Below are 20325 nucleotides of genomic sequence, written 5' to 3'. Positions count from 1 at the left end.
AGGCAGTGCGACTATTGTCAGGTAGTCAGCATTGGCCAGAGTGACTGTCTAACGAAAGTCATAACGACTATCATAGAGCAGTCAAATTTATTACCTTCCAGGTATCATTGCCACCATCACTTGACTATTTTCCGACTACACAATAGTAAAAATGACTAATATTTAATAGTCATATTAGGTAGTCATCGATTTTAGCGAGTACTTGGAGAGTCTTTTTTGGCACCGCTTGACTACCTGATTTACTATTCAAAAGTCGTCGCCTTGACTAGTTCTTATTTTGAGTGTAAGTAACTAAATGCATATTTCACTACTTAAGGCACTTTACACCTGAAGTTATTTATTTGTAGTCAGTTATTAAATTGACATGCCTACAACACATATATTTATGCTTTCAAATGAGATTATCGGAGCCAACAGTATACTGGTAAGATTTTGGAAAACTTGATTTATATAGTGAAATTAACAATATTCATACATGTGTCAAACAAAAATCAATAATTTTTTCAAGCCAATATTACATTTTAAGGGCATACGAATTCTAAAATTTCTCATTATCAGTGTTTTTCAAGATCTATATGATGATATTTGTTTTGAATTAAGAGCAAAGCCACACAATGGGCTAGCTGCGATTTTTCCACCATGAGTATCGAGCCTAGCCCAAACCATAAAAAAACAGCTTCAGACCATTGTTCCTCCTCCACAAAAATTTACATTTGGAACTATGCATTCAAGCAGGCAGTGTTCTCCTGGCATCCACCAAACCCAGATTTGTCCATCAGACTAACAGATAGTAAAGCGTAATTTATCACTCCAGAGAACGTGTTTTCACTGCTCTTGAGTCCAATAGAGATGTGCTTTACGCCACTCTAGCTGACTGTTGACACTGTTCATGGTGATCTTAGGCTTGTGTGGGCTGCTCGGCCGTGGAAGCCCATTTCATGAAGTTCCCGACAAACGGTTCTTAGGCTGACGTCACTTCCAGAGGCAGTTTGGAACTCAGTAGTGAGTGTTGCAACTGTGGACAGACGGTTTTTACGTGCTTCAGCACTCGTTGCTACCGTTCTGTGAGCTTTCGTGGTTGAGGTGTTGTTGCTCCTAGACGTTTTCACTTCACAATAACAGTACTTACATTTGACCGATCATCTCTGGGAGGGCAGAAACTTGAAGAACTGAGTTGTTGGAAAGGTGGAATACTATGCCAGTGCCACGTTTAAAGTCATTGAGCTCTTCAGCACGACCCATTCTGCTGCCAATGTTTGTCTATGGAGTATGCTTCATTTTATGCACCTGTTAGCAATGGATATGGCTGAAATATTCGAAACCACTAATTAAAAGGGAGTGTCCACATACTTTTGGCCATGTAGCGTGTCTTTCATGTTTCAGTTGGAGCTAATACACGACGTAAAATCTTAATTGCAAACATAAAAAGATACAACATTCTTTCAGGTTCAAGTAAAGAAAAACCAGCAGAGGGTGTTTTGTGACCACATGATAATTGTATTGTAAAGACTGGTCCCAACATAAACGTTGTAAAACAATGTCATCATCAACATAAGAAAACTTCAATATTGTTGAAATAAAACAAAATGCAAAGATTAAACTATGAACATTAAGCTTTGTGCAGGGAATTGGACGGTGGTTGATTTCACCTGTCGGTACAAATCTCTACCTATGTTTGAAAGAGAACAAACTCACCTCAGAAATTGGTGACATCATTTTTAAAAGTATATAATCGTTGTATTTTTCAGACTAATAACAAGTCATCCAGTTTCAGCTGTTGCAGTACCTTCAATTGTTTTCTTTTCGAATGAAAATAATTAATAAAATTGAAAACGAAAACTTGTATATTGAGTACAGGTCAGTAAACTTCACACGTTGCCAGCCGTAACTTAGTGATTGCAGTAGCTACCCCCACGTCCAATGCTATCTCTAACTCTATTTGAAACAACTAATATATTAATCAAATTATACAAAATGAAAAAGCACGTTCAAATCATTTTTCATCTTTTATCAAAGTTTTGAATGGACAAATGAAGTCAAGCACGTTATAAATAATTTCAATTCAATGAAATCTTCAACTTTTTATATTTTGTGTACAAAACTTATAAAATCCAAACAACAAATACAGATTAATAACAAAACAAACATTACCGTATTATCTTATAACACAGCATTTCTCCGTCATCATATCAGGTATATAAAAAAACAATTCTTAAAAAGTGATATATCAACTCATTAATAAAAATCTGGATTGTTTTGAGATTCTATGAATACAATTCAGAGCAGATAGCCCGATATGGCTTTGCTAAAAGAAACACACACATGAGTACAGTTTACCACATCACATTTTTTTATTTAATTTCTTTAACGTTCCACTGTTTCATACGTCCTCAGAATTTTGACAAGTGATTTAATCGAAATGGTAAAATACACAATAGGTACGCAGTAAGATAATATACTGTTAAGGTATGTGAAACATACCGGGTGCTTGTTTTTTTTTTAAATTTAGTAAGATTAGCATTTTACTTTTACCAAAATTTTCATATATATTGAAATACTCGGATTTAACACATACATAGAACAAATGGTGACTTTATTCTTGGGTAAATTTTGTATAATCAAGCGTCATTTTCACTTTTGGTGTTTCTGAACTCTCCCAAGAAAGTGTTAGTAGACAAATTCCTTAAACTTGTAAAAACACTATGTAACAAACTTTTTTACTTTTTCTTGTTCGGCCCGGCATGGTCAAGCGTGTTAAGACGTGTGACTCGTAATCTGAGGGTCGCGGGTTCGCATCTCGGTCGCGCCAAACATGCTCGCCCTCCCAGTTGTAAGGGCGTTATAACATGACGGTCAATCCCACTATTCGTTGGTAAAAGAGTAGCCCAAGAGTTGGCGGTGGGTGGTGATGACTAGCTGCCTTCCCTCTAGTCTTACACTGCTAAATTAGGGACGGCTAGCACAGATAGCCCTCGAGTAGCTTTGTGCGAAATCCAAAAAACAAACAAACAATTTTCTTGTTCTTGGGCAGAAAGTGTTATTTCCCAATTGCTTATGCAAGGGAAGAGACCTATTTTTCTCTTCCAACTTTGCTTTTGTGACCTGGGTAATGAAATTTTCAAATTTACCCATTTTCCAGAACATTCCAGGCAGATTCAGTGCTGAGTAACTGATAGAGAATTTTCTCGAACTTACAATAATTTTCAAGAACTTTCTAAAATGTTGTAGGAGAGGAGGTAAACGTTGAAGATCCAGATTACAATTTCAGAGAAACCCATACTACCCCAACCAAAGAGACCTCAATGACTTGATCAGAGATCTTGGTCTAATAAAGTCGAATACCGATCTTTTGAAATCTAGGCTCATTTTTTAGATGGGAGTGTGTAAGTCACAAATCAGAGGAAGTGTCACCGACATTTTTCATGCCTCTACACTCATCAAGATGGGCTCTGCTTCTACCACAATGTATACGGTCTGTGCGACACAATTAGAATTGCCTGTAACCCGAACGAGTGGTGCCTCTTCATTGATAGCTCATCCAGAAGCCTCAAAGCTGTGCTGCTCCATAACGGGAATAAGTATCCGTCTCTTCCCCTGGCTCATTCGGTGCACCTCAAAGAGGAATATAATAACGTCAAGACCTTGCTAGAAGCCTTGAAGTACGATGAGTATGGTTGGAAGGTTATCGGATACTTCAAAATGGTGGCATTCCTGATGGGTCTCCAAGGAGCCTTTACCAAGTTTTCCTGTTATCTTTGCCTTTGAGACAGCAGGGACACCGCAGCGCACTACAACAGGACGTACTGGCCACAACGGACCGAGTTCTCTGTGGGGAGGCACAATGTCAAGTGTGAGCCACTGGTGGACCTCCAGAAGGTGTTGTTCCTACCATTGCACATAAAATTGGGTCTTATGAAACAATTTGTCACAGCTTTTGATAAGGAGTCTGCAGCCTTCAAGTACCTTCGAGACTTCTTCTCTAATCTCTCTGAAGCAAAGGTTAAAGCTGGTGTCTTCGTTGGACCACAAATAAAGAAGATCCTGGAGTGCACATAATTCACCAAAAAGTTCAGTAGAAAGGAAATAAAGCTTGGGACAGCTTTGTCGCAGTGGTTCGGGGCTTCTTGGGCAATCACAAGGCGGAAAGTTTTGTGGAACTGGTTGAGGCTCTGGTGAAGAACTACGGCAAAGTGGGCTGCAGGATGTCCCTGAAAGCCCATATCCTCGACGCTCATCTTGATAAATTCAAGGAGAACATGGGAGCATACTCAGAGGAGAAAGGAGAGCGCTTCCATTAAGATATATGGGACTTTGAATGCCGCTACCAAGGAACGTATAACGAAGACATAATGGGAGACTATATTTGGGGTCTGATACGTGAAAGGGATTTACATTACAGTCGCAAGTCTCAAAAAACTACCCACTTCTAAACATTTTTGTTCATTTTTGAATAACTTTGTTGTAAATACATGTAAATCTTGATTCATATGTTGTTTTATTCGGACCGTATGTAAATGAAAATGTAAAAGTTTGCCCCTTTTCACGTAGAAAATAGGTTAATTTCTAAATTTCGTTATCCAGGTCACAAAAGCAAAGTTTGAAAGGAAAAATGGCCATTTTCTGTGCCTTTACAACAGAAGCAATTAAGAAATAAGACATACTATCCAATACTACGTAATTTATTCTCTAGAGGAGATCTAGATGATATATCTGTGCTATTTTGTTTATTCTTGGAAAGGCTGAAAGTCGCGAGTGTTAGATTATCTCCGGGAGAGTTATTTGTTTTTGTATTTTCCGCAAAGCTACACGAGGGTTGTCTGTGCTAACCATCCCTAATTTAGCATTGTAAGACAAGGGAAAAGGCAGATAGTCATCACCACCCACCGCCAACTCTTGAGCTACTCTTTTACCAACGAATAGTGGGATTAATCGTCATATTATAACGCCCCCACGACTGAAAAAACAAGCATGTTTGGTGGGACGGGAATCGACCTTTAGATTACAAGTCGAGCGCCCTAATCACCTGGCTATACCGAGCCTCGGGAGAGTTGACCCGATTTCTAAGAAATATACAACTGTTGATCCTTTCAGTTTAAAAATAATTTCTTCAGACTGATATTGATCTTTTAAAACTCCTTTCATCGTAGATTTCATATTATTTTGTTACAGATACACAAATTCAACGACATATGTATCCAATCGATCATATATATGAATTATACGAATTATATGTGTCCAATCAATTTACATTTGATTGATATTACTTGATACAGGCCCGGCATGACTAGGTGGTTACGGCACTCGAGGGTCGCGGGTTCGAGTCCCGGTCACACCAAACATGCTCGCCCTTTCAGCTGTGGGGGCGTTATAATGTTACGGCCAATCCCACTATTCGTTGGTAAAAGAGTAGCTTAAAAGTTGGCGGTGGGAAATGATAACTAGCTGTTTTCCCTCTAGTTTTACAATGTTAAATTAGGGACGGCTAGCGCAGATAGCCCTCGTGTAGCTTTGCGCGAAATTCGAAACAAACCAATTACTTGATACTTTTCTTTTCATACTTTGTTTCAGTTAATGAAGCAGACATCTTCCCGTTGTAAATCGTACAAACAGGTTAATGACTGACAAAAATATTTCAGCAACAATGATCTTAGTTTTCGATATGGTTGCACCGTTACCTTTGTCGAGTATGATAGCATGAGATATAAAGAAAAAGTATTTTTTATCCAGATCACTTTACATTAAACATTTACAGATTTACACTTAGTTTTTAATTCATAAAATGTTCTAGCATCTGAACACAATAAACATAACGATATATTCAATGAAAAAAGTATGAGTGTTATTCAAAACATTTGCCACGACAAACTTTTAACTTATCGTACCTGCTAAACTTCATTACCTTTAATTGGTTTATTACGTCGCAAAAGAATACTCTCGAGTTTTGAAATAGACATTATACACACACACAAAAAATGCATCATCAAGAATGCAGCCAGTCTAATCATCTTCAAAAGCGTAATTACTTTTAATACAGTTTAGAATACAAACCTAAAACTTAAACCTAAATTTGTTTGGATACTCGTGATGGTGCTGGTGTGTTGGTGCGGTTTATGTATATATACTACAAAAAGAAATAAGATTTGTTTGAACGTATTTTGATTTATTTCAAAGCTAGATTATCAGTGATGTTATTCGTTGTGGGTTTTTATTTTTATAGTTTTCAATTATTTTTAAATATTTTCTGCTTTATTCTGTTTTGTTTTTGTTTTTTTCACAAAGCTGGATTCACCTCAATTTCCACGTGATCGGGCTTCTTACTGTAATACGATACTCACCAATTTATTTGTGACTTATGAAGTAATTGTGAGAATTCTTACCATTTAAAATTCAGTCGTGTTGAGCATTTATAGTATTAAGCATTTTTGTATCTGTATCGGAAGTATATTCACATAATATTATAAATACGTTAGTAGTTTTAAAAACATGAAGGAATCTTCATTATTGTTTCACTCATTCATTTGACAGTGAAAATTTACGATTTCATTTGGATAACGTAATTTGGTGACTTCAAAAAATCTCGAAACCACATACTGCTGCATACCATACATTCCCGACATCAACCGAAAAAATAACCAACATTTGGCAAAAAACTAGTAACAAAATATGACATTCCAGTTAATATCAAATTTATTCAAAAACCAGGCACAAAACTAGGGTGTATACTATGTAAAACTACGCTGACAAACACCACACCAACATTATTTATAAAATACAATGTGATAACTGCCACGACTTCTATATTGGAGAAACAAGTAGAAAAATGGAAACCAGATTCAAAGAACACAAAAAGTCACTTTCACATGTTTTCGAATACTGCAAGTCAAATAAACACAACACACCCAAGAAAACACTCAAATACTAAATAAAGAAACAAACATAAACAAACGCTTTGTTTGTTTGTTTGTTTTGGAATTTCGCACAAAGCTACTCGAGGGCTATCTGTGCTAGCCGTCCCTAATTTAGCAGTGTAAGACTAGAGGGAAGGCAGCTAGTCATCACCACCCACCGCCAACTCTTGGGCTACTCTTTTACCAACGAATAGTGGGATTGACCGTCACATAATAACGCCCCCACGGCTGGGAGGGCGAGCATGTTTTGGCGCGACTCGGGCGCGAACCCGCGACCCTCAGATTACGAAGCGCACGCCTTAACAAACGCAAAGTTAAAAAACCCTTACTTATACAACAACTTAAGCCCAAAATAAACCAATACAAAGGAACACCTTCATATCTATATTAAATAAATAAATAAATAATAATAATAATATAATATATAATAATAATATAATAAATAATATAAAATTATATATTCAAACATCTAAGCCCGCCCTCTACATTCCTACACTCAATTACACAACCCCCCTTAAAACATGTGGTCAGCTATCGGTAGGTTACCTCTTTCTTTCTTTGTGAACCTGACGATGACCGAAGAAGGTTCGCTCCTCTACGTAAAAAAAAATTATCAACCCAAACCAGGCGTTTTTACATAAATAAAAAATCGATGACGAGAATATTTTAATCCTTGTACGACAGACCAATCCAGGAAACCTTTAAACGTGTTAATACCAGAAACTGTACATTTTATTAGCACTTTTTAAATGATTAAACAGCATTACTTAAGCTGAAATTTTTACAGATAAGAGGATACTTAAAACGCACAATGATGTAAGTTTATGTGGCTGTTTTTTCCATTACCTATGTAGAATCATATTGTATGAAACTTGGCATTTTATGACATGAGGGCTATAGTTTTGTTTGAAATTAAACACAAAGCTACATAAAAGGCTATCGGTGTTCTGCACACCACGGGCATAGAAACCCGGTTTTCAGTGTTCTAAGTTCGCAGTCAAACCACTGTGCCACTTGAGATCGTATACGATAAAGCGCATCGATGACATTTCTAAATACTTTGTTGACGACAATGATGTTATTCATTAACAGAATCCACTTCATCGTCAACTGATGCTATATATTCTCCAAATTATGGTTTTTAATAGGCTACCTTATTAATAGACTACCTTATTTCCAATATATGAAGTACGTACGTAAGGAAGCGTTCATGAACGACATCTTGGTGATATGTAATGGCAAGAATCGAGATGGAGATATTTAATTTTGCAATCGTTTGTTTGTTTTGAAATTAACCACAAAGTTACACAATTGGCTATCTGTGCTTTGTCTACCACAGGTAATGAAATCCGGTTTCTCGCGGTGTGAGTCCGCAGATATGCCGCTGTGCCACTGGAGGGTTAATGCTGTACTAAAATCAGCATTTTATAAGTATCAAATTATTTGTGTAAGTAAAAAGAAATGATGTGAAAGTCCTTATTAATTATTTCTTTAAGTGCAATTAGTATTTTTCTCTGTATTCTATGTATATAACTACGTCTAAGTTTTCGTCTTGCTTCGGAATGTTTGGCCTAATATCCAAGCTATATATATATTACTTTTAGCAGTTATAACAGCTTATAAGCGTTTGACCTAATATCCAAGCTATATATACATATATATATATATATTAATTTTAGCAGTTATAACAGCTTGTAACCGTTAGCAAAAAAAACAAAACGTAATATAATAATGTATCAACCTAACTATATATGTTATATGTAGTGCCAGCTTGACTTTTCATCCATTATTAGCGCTTATTAAACCGTCTAGGACAACAAACGTGGTAACAGTCGAGTTCATCATTCACTGGAAAACACGTAAGCTAGAATATTTAGCCACGACATAGCGACTCATAGAATAGCTTTGATGTTTTTCTTCTTTTTTTTCAAGTGCAAACTTTTTGATCATAGCTCAGTCATCACTTGACCGATTTGAAATCTAATTACAATTTTTGACTCAGAAGGTCAAATCTTTTCGACTGATGTAATTGACTACTCCCGTGGTCTCATAATTCATTTACTCTCATCCCGCGTAAAAGAATTTCAGTTTGAGGGTAGGTTGTTAGATATCTTGACAAGCCATTGAGGGAAGAAAGCCAGGAAGAGTGCAATAATATGTCAACCACACAATCTCTGTCATATCTAGAACGTGGTGGGCCCGGCATGGCCAAGCGCGTTAAGGCGTGCGACTCGTAATCTGAGGGTCGCGGGTTCGCATCCCCGTCGCGCCAAACATGCTCGCCCTCCCAGCCGTGGGGGCGTATAATGTGACGGTCAATCCCAATATTCGTTGGTAAAAGAGTAGCCCAAGAGTTGGCGGTGGGTGGTGATGACTAGCTGCCTTCCCTCTAGTCTTACACTGCTAAATTAGGGACGGCTAGCACAGATAGCCCTCGAGTAGCTTTGTGCGAAATTCCAAAAGAAACAAACAATACATCAGGGTGAGGAAACTAAGCTGAAACACTTAACCCGTGCTACTTTGATAAAGTATGTCACGAGAAATTGTGTGTGCCTTTAAGAGAAATTCCTGATTTATAAAAAGAAAAAATACAGCTAAATACAATTGCTTGTAGCGCTACCTATTGACTTTTATTTTAATAAATACTATGAGCACAAAGTTCTTGGTAAATTCATTTTTATGATATATATATATTTAAAGTGAACCATCGTCTACGATTATAAAAGGAAAGTAGGCCTGGAATAATTCATTACAGGCAAGTTTTAAAAACTCAAAGACTATAATGTTTTGGGTTTGAACCTAATGACGTAAGCTGATAAAAATAGAAACTAACACAGTTACCTGTGGCAGATACCTGATTAGAGAGAAAAACATGCATTGCTCATTGAAATTAACACCATAGAAACGTTTTAGAGAAAAATTTGTAATTGGTTATTACAAATATGTTTCTTGCAAATAATCTTGCTTTTATTGAAAGAAAAAGACCGACGTTCAAAGATAAAGAAAATGCTATTCCTATATTAGTTCTTGACTTACGTCACACAAAACTTAATTAAATAAATATATAAGAAAGTAATTATTCGTTTTAAACGTAGTACTCAAAAATATTTGAAAACTTTATAGATTGAATACGGTGACAACTGATAATATCTGAACAGTTTCCTTCTTAAAAAACTTAAATGTATAAAGAATATAAGGATTAAGGACTGTCTGTATTTCTACACTGTCAAATAAACTTTATCTTTTTCATTGTATTATTAAAAATATTGATATTTTGACATTCATATAATCAAGTAAGTCTTAATGCCACATTATTTTTTTTACTTACGAATGTAGTTTAATTAATGGGAGCTATTTCAGCTTTTGTCCAAGCACACTATTTTCGGTTTAGTTTATCAAACACTCGATATGGATATGTTAACTTCTTCTGGTTTAAGTTATAAATTAATTATGTAAATTTTAATGTAGTAATTTTCAGTTCAGTTCTCCAATTAACAATATACATATAAATGTGGATGCAGCAATTGGCCAGGTGGATAGAGTGTTCGACTTGTAATCTGAAGATTGCAGGTTCGAATCCATGTCACACCAAACATGCTCGTTGTTTCACCCATGGGGGCGTTATAATGTTAAGGTCATTCCCACTATTCGTTGGTAAAAACGTAGCCCAAGAGTTAGCCTTCCCTCTAGTTTTACATTACTAAATTACGGAAGGCTAGCACAAATAGTCCTCGGGTATCTTTTCACGAATTTAAAAAAAAAACAAACGAGCAGCAATTTCCAGTTCGGTTTATAAGGAATATATATCGCAGTTGCAGTGTCTAACTCTGTTTATTAAGTAACTTTATCCATATATGTACTAACTAATGTAAAGTTTTAGAAAGAAAACTTCTAATGGTTTTATCTACTTCTGATTTGCCTTATAAAACGGTACTAGTAAGAAGTTGAATCTGGTTTATTAAACACAATATTCAATAATTTGTCAACTTTATGTTCAGTTTATCGAACATAAAGTTGACAAATTATTTAATAAATAAAGTTGCCAACAAGACTGATACACACAAATTTCTTTCTTAACATAAATGTATTTTTTTATACAAACAACAATACAAATTATAATAACAGTTATTACAAATAGTTATCACAAAACTGAATTATATACAAAAGTTTTACAAACTCACAAACAATATTCAATCTTCTTTCTTGTCTGCAACTGAATATTTTATCGACGGTCTAGATCCATGAAGATCGAATTAATTCTGAGTTGATATACTGATATACTCTTCACTAGCTCTAAGCACATGTACGTTTTTCACCACCGACAACATCTAATGTCCTTGTAGAAATACTAACGTCCGAAGTAAATTCACTGAAATTAAACGGGTTGTAATGATCGAAATCTATAAACCATCCTGGTTAAGTATCTGTAGCTTTTATCACAATTTTAGATCGTCGATTTATAATCTTTAGGCGAAGTCTTAGAAAGTTCAGTTGGCCCAACAATATTCGAAGATGCGCTAGTGCTTTCGTTAAACATATATTATTGATTGCTACTCTCGAGAATCTTCTATAAATTTAGAGAAAAGGCGGAACATGCGCAATAGATATTTCACAATATAAGTTATGCACATTTCTAAATATATATTAAACTGGTTTGGTCTGTTTTTAATTTTGCGCAAAGCTACACGAGGGCTATCTGCGGTAGCCGTCTCTAATTTAGCAGTGTAAGACTACAGGGAAGGTAGCTAGTCATTACCACCCACCGCCAACTCTTTGGCTTCTCTTTTACCAACGAATAGTGGGATGTTTGGGTTGTGGATGCGCTATAAAAGTGACAGTCAGATCTCTCTATTTAGCAACTATGGTTACAAGTTCACAAAGGCTTCTGTTGACTGTTTATCTTTCCTACATTATATTAGTTCAAAGTTAGAGTCAGCTATGTGCAAAACATTCTAGAACTTACAAATCTTTGTTGTTTTAACTTCAATAATATTTTAGTAGTGTAAACACAAAGCTACAATATATGTTATCTGGGTTCTAACCAGCAGGAGTATCGAAACCCGGTTTTTAGCATTGTAACTCCGCAGACATACTGCTGTACCACTAGGTGGCAACTTCACAGTTCAACGTCAGTTGTAGATGTAATACAATAATCGAAAAGGCTTATTTTACACAATTATAATGAAACCATTAGATTGAAACTGTTGTTTCGATCATAACTCTTTCTCTGATAAATTATAGACATTTTTTATTCTTGCCATTTCACTGTGAGTTAACGAAGTTACAAGGACAAATATTTTCAAATTATTTATAAACTTTGTATACTGAATTACATTTACGTTCTTTCCTAGTCTTTCTGGCCCGGCACGGCTAAGCGCGTTAAGGCGTGCGACTCGTAATCTTAGGGTCGCGGGTTCGCATCCCCGTCGCGCCAAACATGCTCGCCCTCCAAGCCGTGGGGAGGTTATAACTGAACGGTCAATCCAACTATTCGTTGGTAAAAGAGTAGCCCAAGAGTTGGAGGTGGGTGATGATGACTAGCTGCCTTCCCTCTAATCTTACACTACTAAATTAGGGACGGCTAGTGCAGATAGCCCTCGAGTAGCTTTGTGCGAAATTAAAAAAAACAAACAAACAAAAACAATCCTAGTCTTTCATAAAATCTGTAGTACTGAATTCAAGAGTTGACAAAACTGTGCGATATGATATCTCATTACTTGTCACTTTAGACCTGCTGTACTACATGATAGTAGTCATTATATGTAGAGAAAAAGAAAATTAAACCAATTTTATCGATTTAGCATATATTACTGGTAACTTAAACAAATATTAATTTCTTTACAAGAAAGAGATGATATATAATTAATTTTTTGTTGTTGTTGGGCGAGGATGGGATATTTAAAATGAAATAGCTGATTTCTAAATACTTACTACATTTATATTTCACTTATATTAATTCAAAATCATTTTATTTTTACTATAAAGATAAATACAGCTATAGCACAACAAAATATGAAAGTCACACGATAAAGTAAGTCGCTGTAATGGTTTGGTTTGTTTTGAATTTCGCACAAAGCTACTCGAGAGTTATCTGCGCTAGTTGTCCCTAATTTAGCAATAAGGACTACAGAAAAGGCTGATAGTTATCACTACCCACTGAGCTACTCTTTTACCAATGAATAGTGTGATTGATCATCACATTATAACGTCCAAAGGCTGAAAGGGCGAGCGTATTTGGTGTGACGGGGATTCGAACTCACGACCCTCGGATTACGAGTCAAGCGCCTTAACCACCTGGCCATGCCGGGCCTGTCTCAAGTAATATCAATCATTTCAACCAAACAGCTTCATCAAAGTACCATTGTAAGTTATTTGGCTGAAACGATTACCATGTAATTATTTTTGTCTTATACCTATATTAATCACTTCTTTCTGTTCTCAGATTTTACAGTTAATATATTGTATGTTTGATAAGCCATTTTCATTAAAAAGAAGATGTACTTTAATCCAATTTTTGAGCATCAAAAACTTTTGCCCGAAATGGATTAGTTTAGAAGATAATAAAGTCGATACTGAGACACAGATCTGAGGTTGCATCAGACCTATGATGGTATTCGTTATTCTGAATGTCGTGACGTCATAGTGGATAATATTGGTAAGCATACAGCATTGAAAAAGAAAATACCAAAGTGTCGATAACTGTATGCTTTCATGGATGAACTCACATCGGCCTGGTTTGAAAACATGATACAAATGAAACGTTTGTAGAACAGAAAAATTAAACTGCTGTCGAGCACTAACGTCTATGAATGGAGTAGTCACACGCGGCACTCAAAACAGGACGCATTCTTTAGTTTTATTTCATGTCTTTAAAACGACGTTTTTTGTTTAAGATATAGTTTAGTTTCATTATACACTTCTCTATATCCGCTATACTAGTACCGTAAACAGACAGTTACTAGTTGTGAAATCTGCCATATCTCTTAAAAGCTTCACTAGTACCGTGAATAAATCATTAACAGTTGTGAAATCTGTGATGTATGATTGAAGATTTAAAGATATTGTGTAAATCCTCTGAGAGATAAGCACGTTAATGTAATATGTTTGAGTCTTATTTTTGACATCATTTTGAGCTGTTCGAAATATCTGAGGTAAAACATTTTGTTTTCATGCACTTTTGTTACTACCCAAAGTACCACATTAAAAATGTCAAAATAAAATGCTTTATTAATAAACTTTATTTTCCAAACTAAGACATGAACATATTTGCATAATGTGCATACACTTTTGTTGTTATTCCAAGCACATATTGGGTTAAAATTGTTCACACGTAATGAAACGTATTATTAGGTATTTTCAGAAATACACGTTTGTTTTTATTCTATCATAGAATATTTCGGTATATGAAAACGACACTGGAACCAGCCATATCACCTTGTGACGTAAAGATTAAGTGTTGTAACGTCGTTTTGAGCGCTGGAAGTTTGATGGCTTCTAGATGATCTCTAAAGCAAACAAATAAAAATCTTTTAACACGTTTATCTAGGAATTCATTCTTAGTTTACTTTTACAAAATGTAAGAGGTTGATAAAACAATCAACCATATCATATAAATTTAAATGTGAATATACATCGATTAAATTAAGTTACTGTAGGTTTTATTAATCAGTTTTTACTTTTATTTCTCATCACTTTGCAACTAAAATGACGTCAAATATGGCATATAAAAATTATATAAGTAATATCAATGTACATGTTAAGCATATTACTCATTTTGACTTTTGTGCACATATGGCTACAATTACCGACGAAAAAAGATATATACTTGGGTTCATTAAGGAAAAGGAGAAATAAAAAAAAAACGTGATTGAGAGAAAAGAAAGACAGAAAACCATCTTTTAACACCTCTTATCGTAAACATTCACTGTGTTTTAATATTCTTGTTATTGGTTAAACTATCCATCGATTTGGCTGTTAACTTGTCTATCCATTCCAATACATTGTACCTTTACGTGGTCCTTTTATATCTAGAATATCGCTGCTTCTGTCAGTAGAGAAGAACGTTTCTAAATATATTAAAATAACAACGATATTAATGTAAACTACATTAACGCAAAATATCAAATTTTTAAGTGTCTACGCCTAGAATGCAAATTCTTCAGGAGTTTATATTTGATTAAACTCTAGAAGAAATATTTTAATCCTTTAAACGTTTATCCAACATTTAACAGCGAGCTTTATTTTTAACTTTTAATTTATTTTTAATTATTGATTTAGCACTTAACTTTATTTTCATTTAAACAATCACTTTTTATCTTTAACATACCATTTCTTATGACTTCAGTGTTTGAAATCTTTATTATGTGTAACATGAAACAAATTGATTAATAAGTTATTAATAACAGAATCACCAACAAAATCATTGTTGGAATTTTAGTTTTCATCGTTTTTCTCATTAAATTCTCTTGATTTATGAACGATCTTATTAAAACTCTAATAAGGAAAAATATTTTCCTGCTAATTTTCAAAATATTCAAAAACCAAAGATTTGTTTTCGAAGACAAAAATAGATATGACTACTAAATTTCATAAATTGCTTTTCGTATCAGTGAACTGATGGAACCTTGGCTTGAAGGAAATCTTTCAAAAATGTAATGATTTTATTACGATTTTTAAGTTAGTTGAGAAATTTATAATATTTATGTTTGAAGGTTTTTCTGTTAATTTTTTGCGCAATAAAAAGTAGTCTTTATCATTTGTTTCACCCAACTAATTGCATTGATACAGTTACCATCATCAAGACTTGCGAACACGCTGTTAGTCTATGTTAAACTCTAATCGTTAATAGATAACTTCCCTTTCAAAAACAATTTCAGGAAGCATGGGTATATTAATAATGAAATATTTAAGGGGAGTAGAGGAGGTAGAGAGAAAATAAGGGAATATTTAAGGCTAACAATAATTTCAACATGAGATGTTCATTGATCCATTATCTCTATTTATTTACCCAGTTTCCTTCTATGTTTGTTTGGGCATTTCCCAAGATCTTCACACGTTTCCTATCATAATTACCATTTTCGTACCAAAAATGTTTGGCTACAGTTGGAAATATGTTGTAAAATGTACATAGGGCAAAGAAGAAGAAAATTAAAGAGGAGATTGAACGAACACTGTATGGCAAAAAATAGTGTAATATAGTGACCTCAACTATAGTCGGACATTTCTGGAACAGATGATAATTATGACTGGAAAAAAAAGTAAAAATCTTAAGAACTGCACAACAAATATAGGAAGTTACTTAGGAGAAATGATTTGCATAATTAAGGCAAATTTGTGTGTGTAATTAGATATAATGGACCAATCGAGGTGTCGTATTGAAATAAATATTTGTTTTAAGAATTCCATTGTTTAAATACCTTCCTCCTCTTGTCTGACTTTGTTTTTTAAAAGTGAACTTACCCGCTAAGTGTTGGATTTTAATATAGCATGACGCTATACTCACAGACCTTGATGGTAACAATATTACCGTAACAATAATAGACGGTTGAAACAAACACAAAAGTTTATTTTTCATTTTCAAATGTTTTATTTTTTATTTAATATTTATTATAATATAGCCTAATAAAAGACATAGGCTAAAACAAGTGAAACCCAGTATGACGATATGTTACTTTTGAATACACGAAACCCAATGTCAGTAGATTGTATTAAATAAAAAAGTATCAATACGTTTACTTAAATAAGTATGATTACGTAGTAATCAAGAGATATCTATATTGTATTAAACTGAGAATAGCTATGTAATCTTAAATGAGATTCAGAATGTAATGTTGAAAAAAAACACGGATACGTTGTACAAGAACAATCATCAGTGAGTTTATTATGTGACACTTAAACAAATATTCCCCAAGTAACAATATATGATATAAAATCTCTTATACTATGAAATACTAAAACTATCAATATCTTGTTCCAAACCAGGTTACACTAAGTAGTATTAAAAGGAATGCCACTAGGTGGTACTAAGTACGATAGAAATTTCCAGTATGTATGCTACAAGTTTTATATATCTAAACAATAACTTATAATTTTTAATATATTTGAGGTTGTCATCTTCAACTAATCAAGTAATCCTATAGAAAATGGATTTATCACAACGTTACTTTATTTACACATATACATTTCAGTAATGTTGGAAGATCCAACAATGCCAAAGTTAATTACGAACTTACGTCACCTTACGAATTTTATGGCTCTTGCACACACGCGCTAAACATGTTTAAAAAAACACAAACCATTATTATATTATTGTTTCGAAGAAAATTTACATTCGTTTTGTTACTCACGACTTCAATAAATTGTGCACTGTAATTCCAAATACTTAGGCTTTCGCAACAAAAGCCTGCAGAAATTCTTCGAAAACAAGGCTTACGTAACACAGTCATTGTTGTATTTAACCGTTCAGGTTATGATTGAATATTTTTGGATATGAGCCTTCTAAAACAGTCTTGTTTTGTCAAAGCCAACAAAGCATTAAACTGAAATTAATTATTACCCTAACGATGTATTCTCGGACGATTTTCTTGAAACTCGCAAGATAAGAAAGCAACATAATCATCGACTAAGGAAAGAGCAACAACATAAGAATCCTTTATTATTTTTGTAGTCGATTATCAAATCGAAAACAAAAAAGTTTTCCACCTGAGGAAATTTATAAACTTGAACTTGCTTGTTGTGTTTTATTTAGCGTAAAGCTACAAAAGGGAACCTGAACCTATATTTTTACCCTTGTAATTCCATAAATTTACAGTTGGCACAATATGAGAACAAGTTATAGAGTTAAAACAAACTATAAACGCAACGCAGACAACTTGTGTACAATATGTATAAAATGATATCTTGAACGATCATTTATTTACAATAACAATTCTAAATCTAATCTTGTACGATTTGTCTATGTATCAGTAAGGAAGAATGCCTTTCAGGTATAATAGTTTCAATAATTTTTAGACAAATATTGTAAAAATACATCACAGATATAATAATACATTATTTCATTCAACGTGATAAAGATATAAGCGATTTGGCTGGAATAATGTCGAAAGACTAGTATTATTACAACTAACCTTCAAAGCGCTATTAAAGTGTTTGGATCGAATTTGGATGCTGACAATGAAAGAAGTTAACGCATAATTATTATATCAACAAATGGCAACGTTGGGGGTGTTATAGTGAAATTTCCGGACCAAAGTTCATCTTTAAAATGATTTTAAAATATTTGTTAGCTCTCCCTGCTTCGTCTAAATCATAATGTAGTCGAAAAGCTTGGATAAAAACAACCATATTTTTCACATGTGGATGATTTTTTACTTGTATTTTAATGAATGCTAGTGTTTATAAACAAGTTTAGTCATGTTATCCACTTAATATCTATCTGGATAATTAATATAGACATTTACCACGTTGTTACTGTATTTCCTTACCGTTCTTTTACTCTCAGCCAAGCAGAAAGTACAAAGCGAGCGAGAATCTGTACTGGAACTCTCCTCTGGTATTTTCTCCACGTGACATCGATACCTGAGGCAGGGTTGTTCGCTAAAATCACCTCGTGCTCGGAACGATCGAACTGTACCTAAATGGGCAATGTAGCTTGCTGCCAAACGTAAAGTTTCAATTTTTGATAACTTTCTGTCAGCAGGTTCTGTTGGGATTAGTGTTCTTAAAGTCGTGAATGCTGTATTTACACTGTGGGTTCGATCACGCTCGCGGGCGTTCGCTGCTTGTCTTTGTTTTCCAGTTTTTCTGCTGAAATCTCCTTCTTCTGAACTTGTATCGGGAGTTAACAAAGTGCCGCTGTATGGCCCACGTGTTAGCTTACGTTTCTTTGCCGAAGAGAGCTGTAACAAGTGTTCTGAGTAATTCAGTTCTTTGCCACAGTGCTCTCTCTCGTGATAAATTTGTTTTGATCGTTCTAAATAATGCGAATTGTTTTTAGACAGTTTATCATAAAACCTTGGAGTGAAGGTACTCAAAACGTCAGATTTACCTTCTTCCACTTTTGTTACCATTCTGGTAAAGAAACGTGAGCATCAGATTAAGGTAAAACGAAGTGTCTTCAGGTCCTCGTAGTTAAAAAGAAAACAACAACTAAAGCTATATTAATAAAAAAATGGATTTGTTTAGTAACTGACTGAAAGCTAATCTAATTTGCGTTTTCTAACCCGTTTATGATGCTTGCTTTCATGCTAACCAAACGACAGTTTTCATCAAACTGCCCACACTAATCACAGAACAAAAGATGATCTCAGCTTGTGTAGTTTGTCACCTGTTATACATAAAGTAGCCTCTTCTATGATACCATCACTACCGTCTTAGTGAATGATGCTCAGAGACAAGGTGAATAGAGTTTTGACTACTTTTGTTGGCGAAGGATGAAAATAGAATGAACAACTCGAGGCATTCAACCCTATCAAAGTCTTGCAAGATGAGAATGGGTGGGATCTTCCTTAGTCACGTGTGTTTGAACCCTCCCAACAGAAATAAGCCGCCAGCTTTTGTGTGCTGAACTAGATTTCTAGAACAAGATCTATATGGTTGTCCACTGTAAACAAAAACTGCAGCACCGGGGAGTATAGAACGTGCTGTTTGTTGATATTGCCGCTAGAGAAAGGCTGTTTGACAGATGGTATGTGGTTACTTAGTTCGTTACACGTGGTTACACTCAAACTCCACAGAAGAGCAGAGATATAGAGAATTAAGTCGTAGAGGGGGGAGGGAGGACTTATCGTGGATGAAACTCTGTAAAAAGTGAGTTATATTTTTCTTTGGTACACAACAATAGTCATTTAAGGGAAGAAAAATTAAACAATTACAAAATCACATTTTGTGTTTCTTTCTGATGCTTAGTAGACTGAATTGCAAAGGATTCAGTTTTCTTTGAACGTCATGAAATATATGAAATCACTTACTTAGAGCTCTGTTTAGAAACGTGTTCAGTATCATTTCAAGTTGTTATATTAGCAGCTTTCGTGACTAAAAAGCATAGAAAACAACTTCACAGTTAATAACTATAAATTTTTGTTCATTCACTCGAAATAACAAGAGTTAGTAAACTTAAGCACATTCGAAATCAAGGCTTATATTATAACTCAAATTCATACAATAAAAATGGTTTTCGATGAAAGTAAACAGCATCAAATTTTCTACATCCTCCACATACCATTTGCACTTTTCCTTTTGTTACTTTGTATAAATTTATTAATTTTCATTAAATCACCGGACAGTTATTTTATTTCTTAGTTAGTAATTCTAGTTCTGACAAATTACAAAAATATGTAATGAAAATAATGAAGTTATTTTATGAAAAAAAAATTCCTCCAAGCTATATCGAAATTTTGATATCTCTACATGTAAAATG

General features: G+C 34.4%; 1 protein-coding gene across 1 annotated transcript; it reads right to left on the bottom strand.

Annotated features, from left to right (window-relative positions):
* Nucleotides 1-14117: 14117 nt before the first annotated feature.
* On the bottom strand, nt 14118-19734 carry LOC143230327 (uncharacterized). Its single transcript, XM_076463681.1, has 2 exons — nt 18392-19734; nt 14118-14413 (listed from the first exon to the last, which is right to left on the bottom strand). The coding sequence occupies exons 1-2, from the start codon at nt 18974-18976 to the stop codon at nt 14339-14341; spliced, it is 660 nt and encodes a 219-aa protein (XP_076319796.1). The 5' UTR covers nt 18977-19734; the 3' UTR covers nt 14118-14338.
* Between the last annotated feature and the right edge of the window lie 591 nt (nt 19735-20325).

Source organism: Tachypleus tridentatus, chromosome 10 (assembly GCF_004210375.1).
Source record: "Tachypleus tridentatus isolate NWPU-2018 chromosome 10, ASM421037v1, whole genome shotgun sequence".
Lineage (NCBI taxonomy): Eukaryota > Metazoa > Arthropoda > Merostomata > Xiphosura > Limulidae > Tachypleus > Tachypleus tridentatus.
This window is presented reverse-complemented; position numbering and strand designations above follow the sequence as displayed.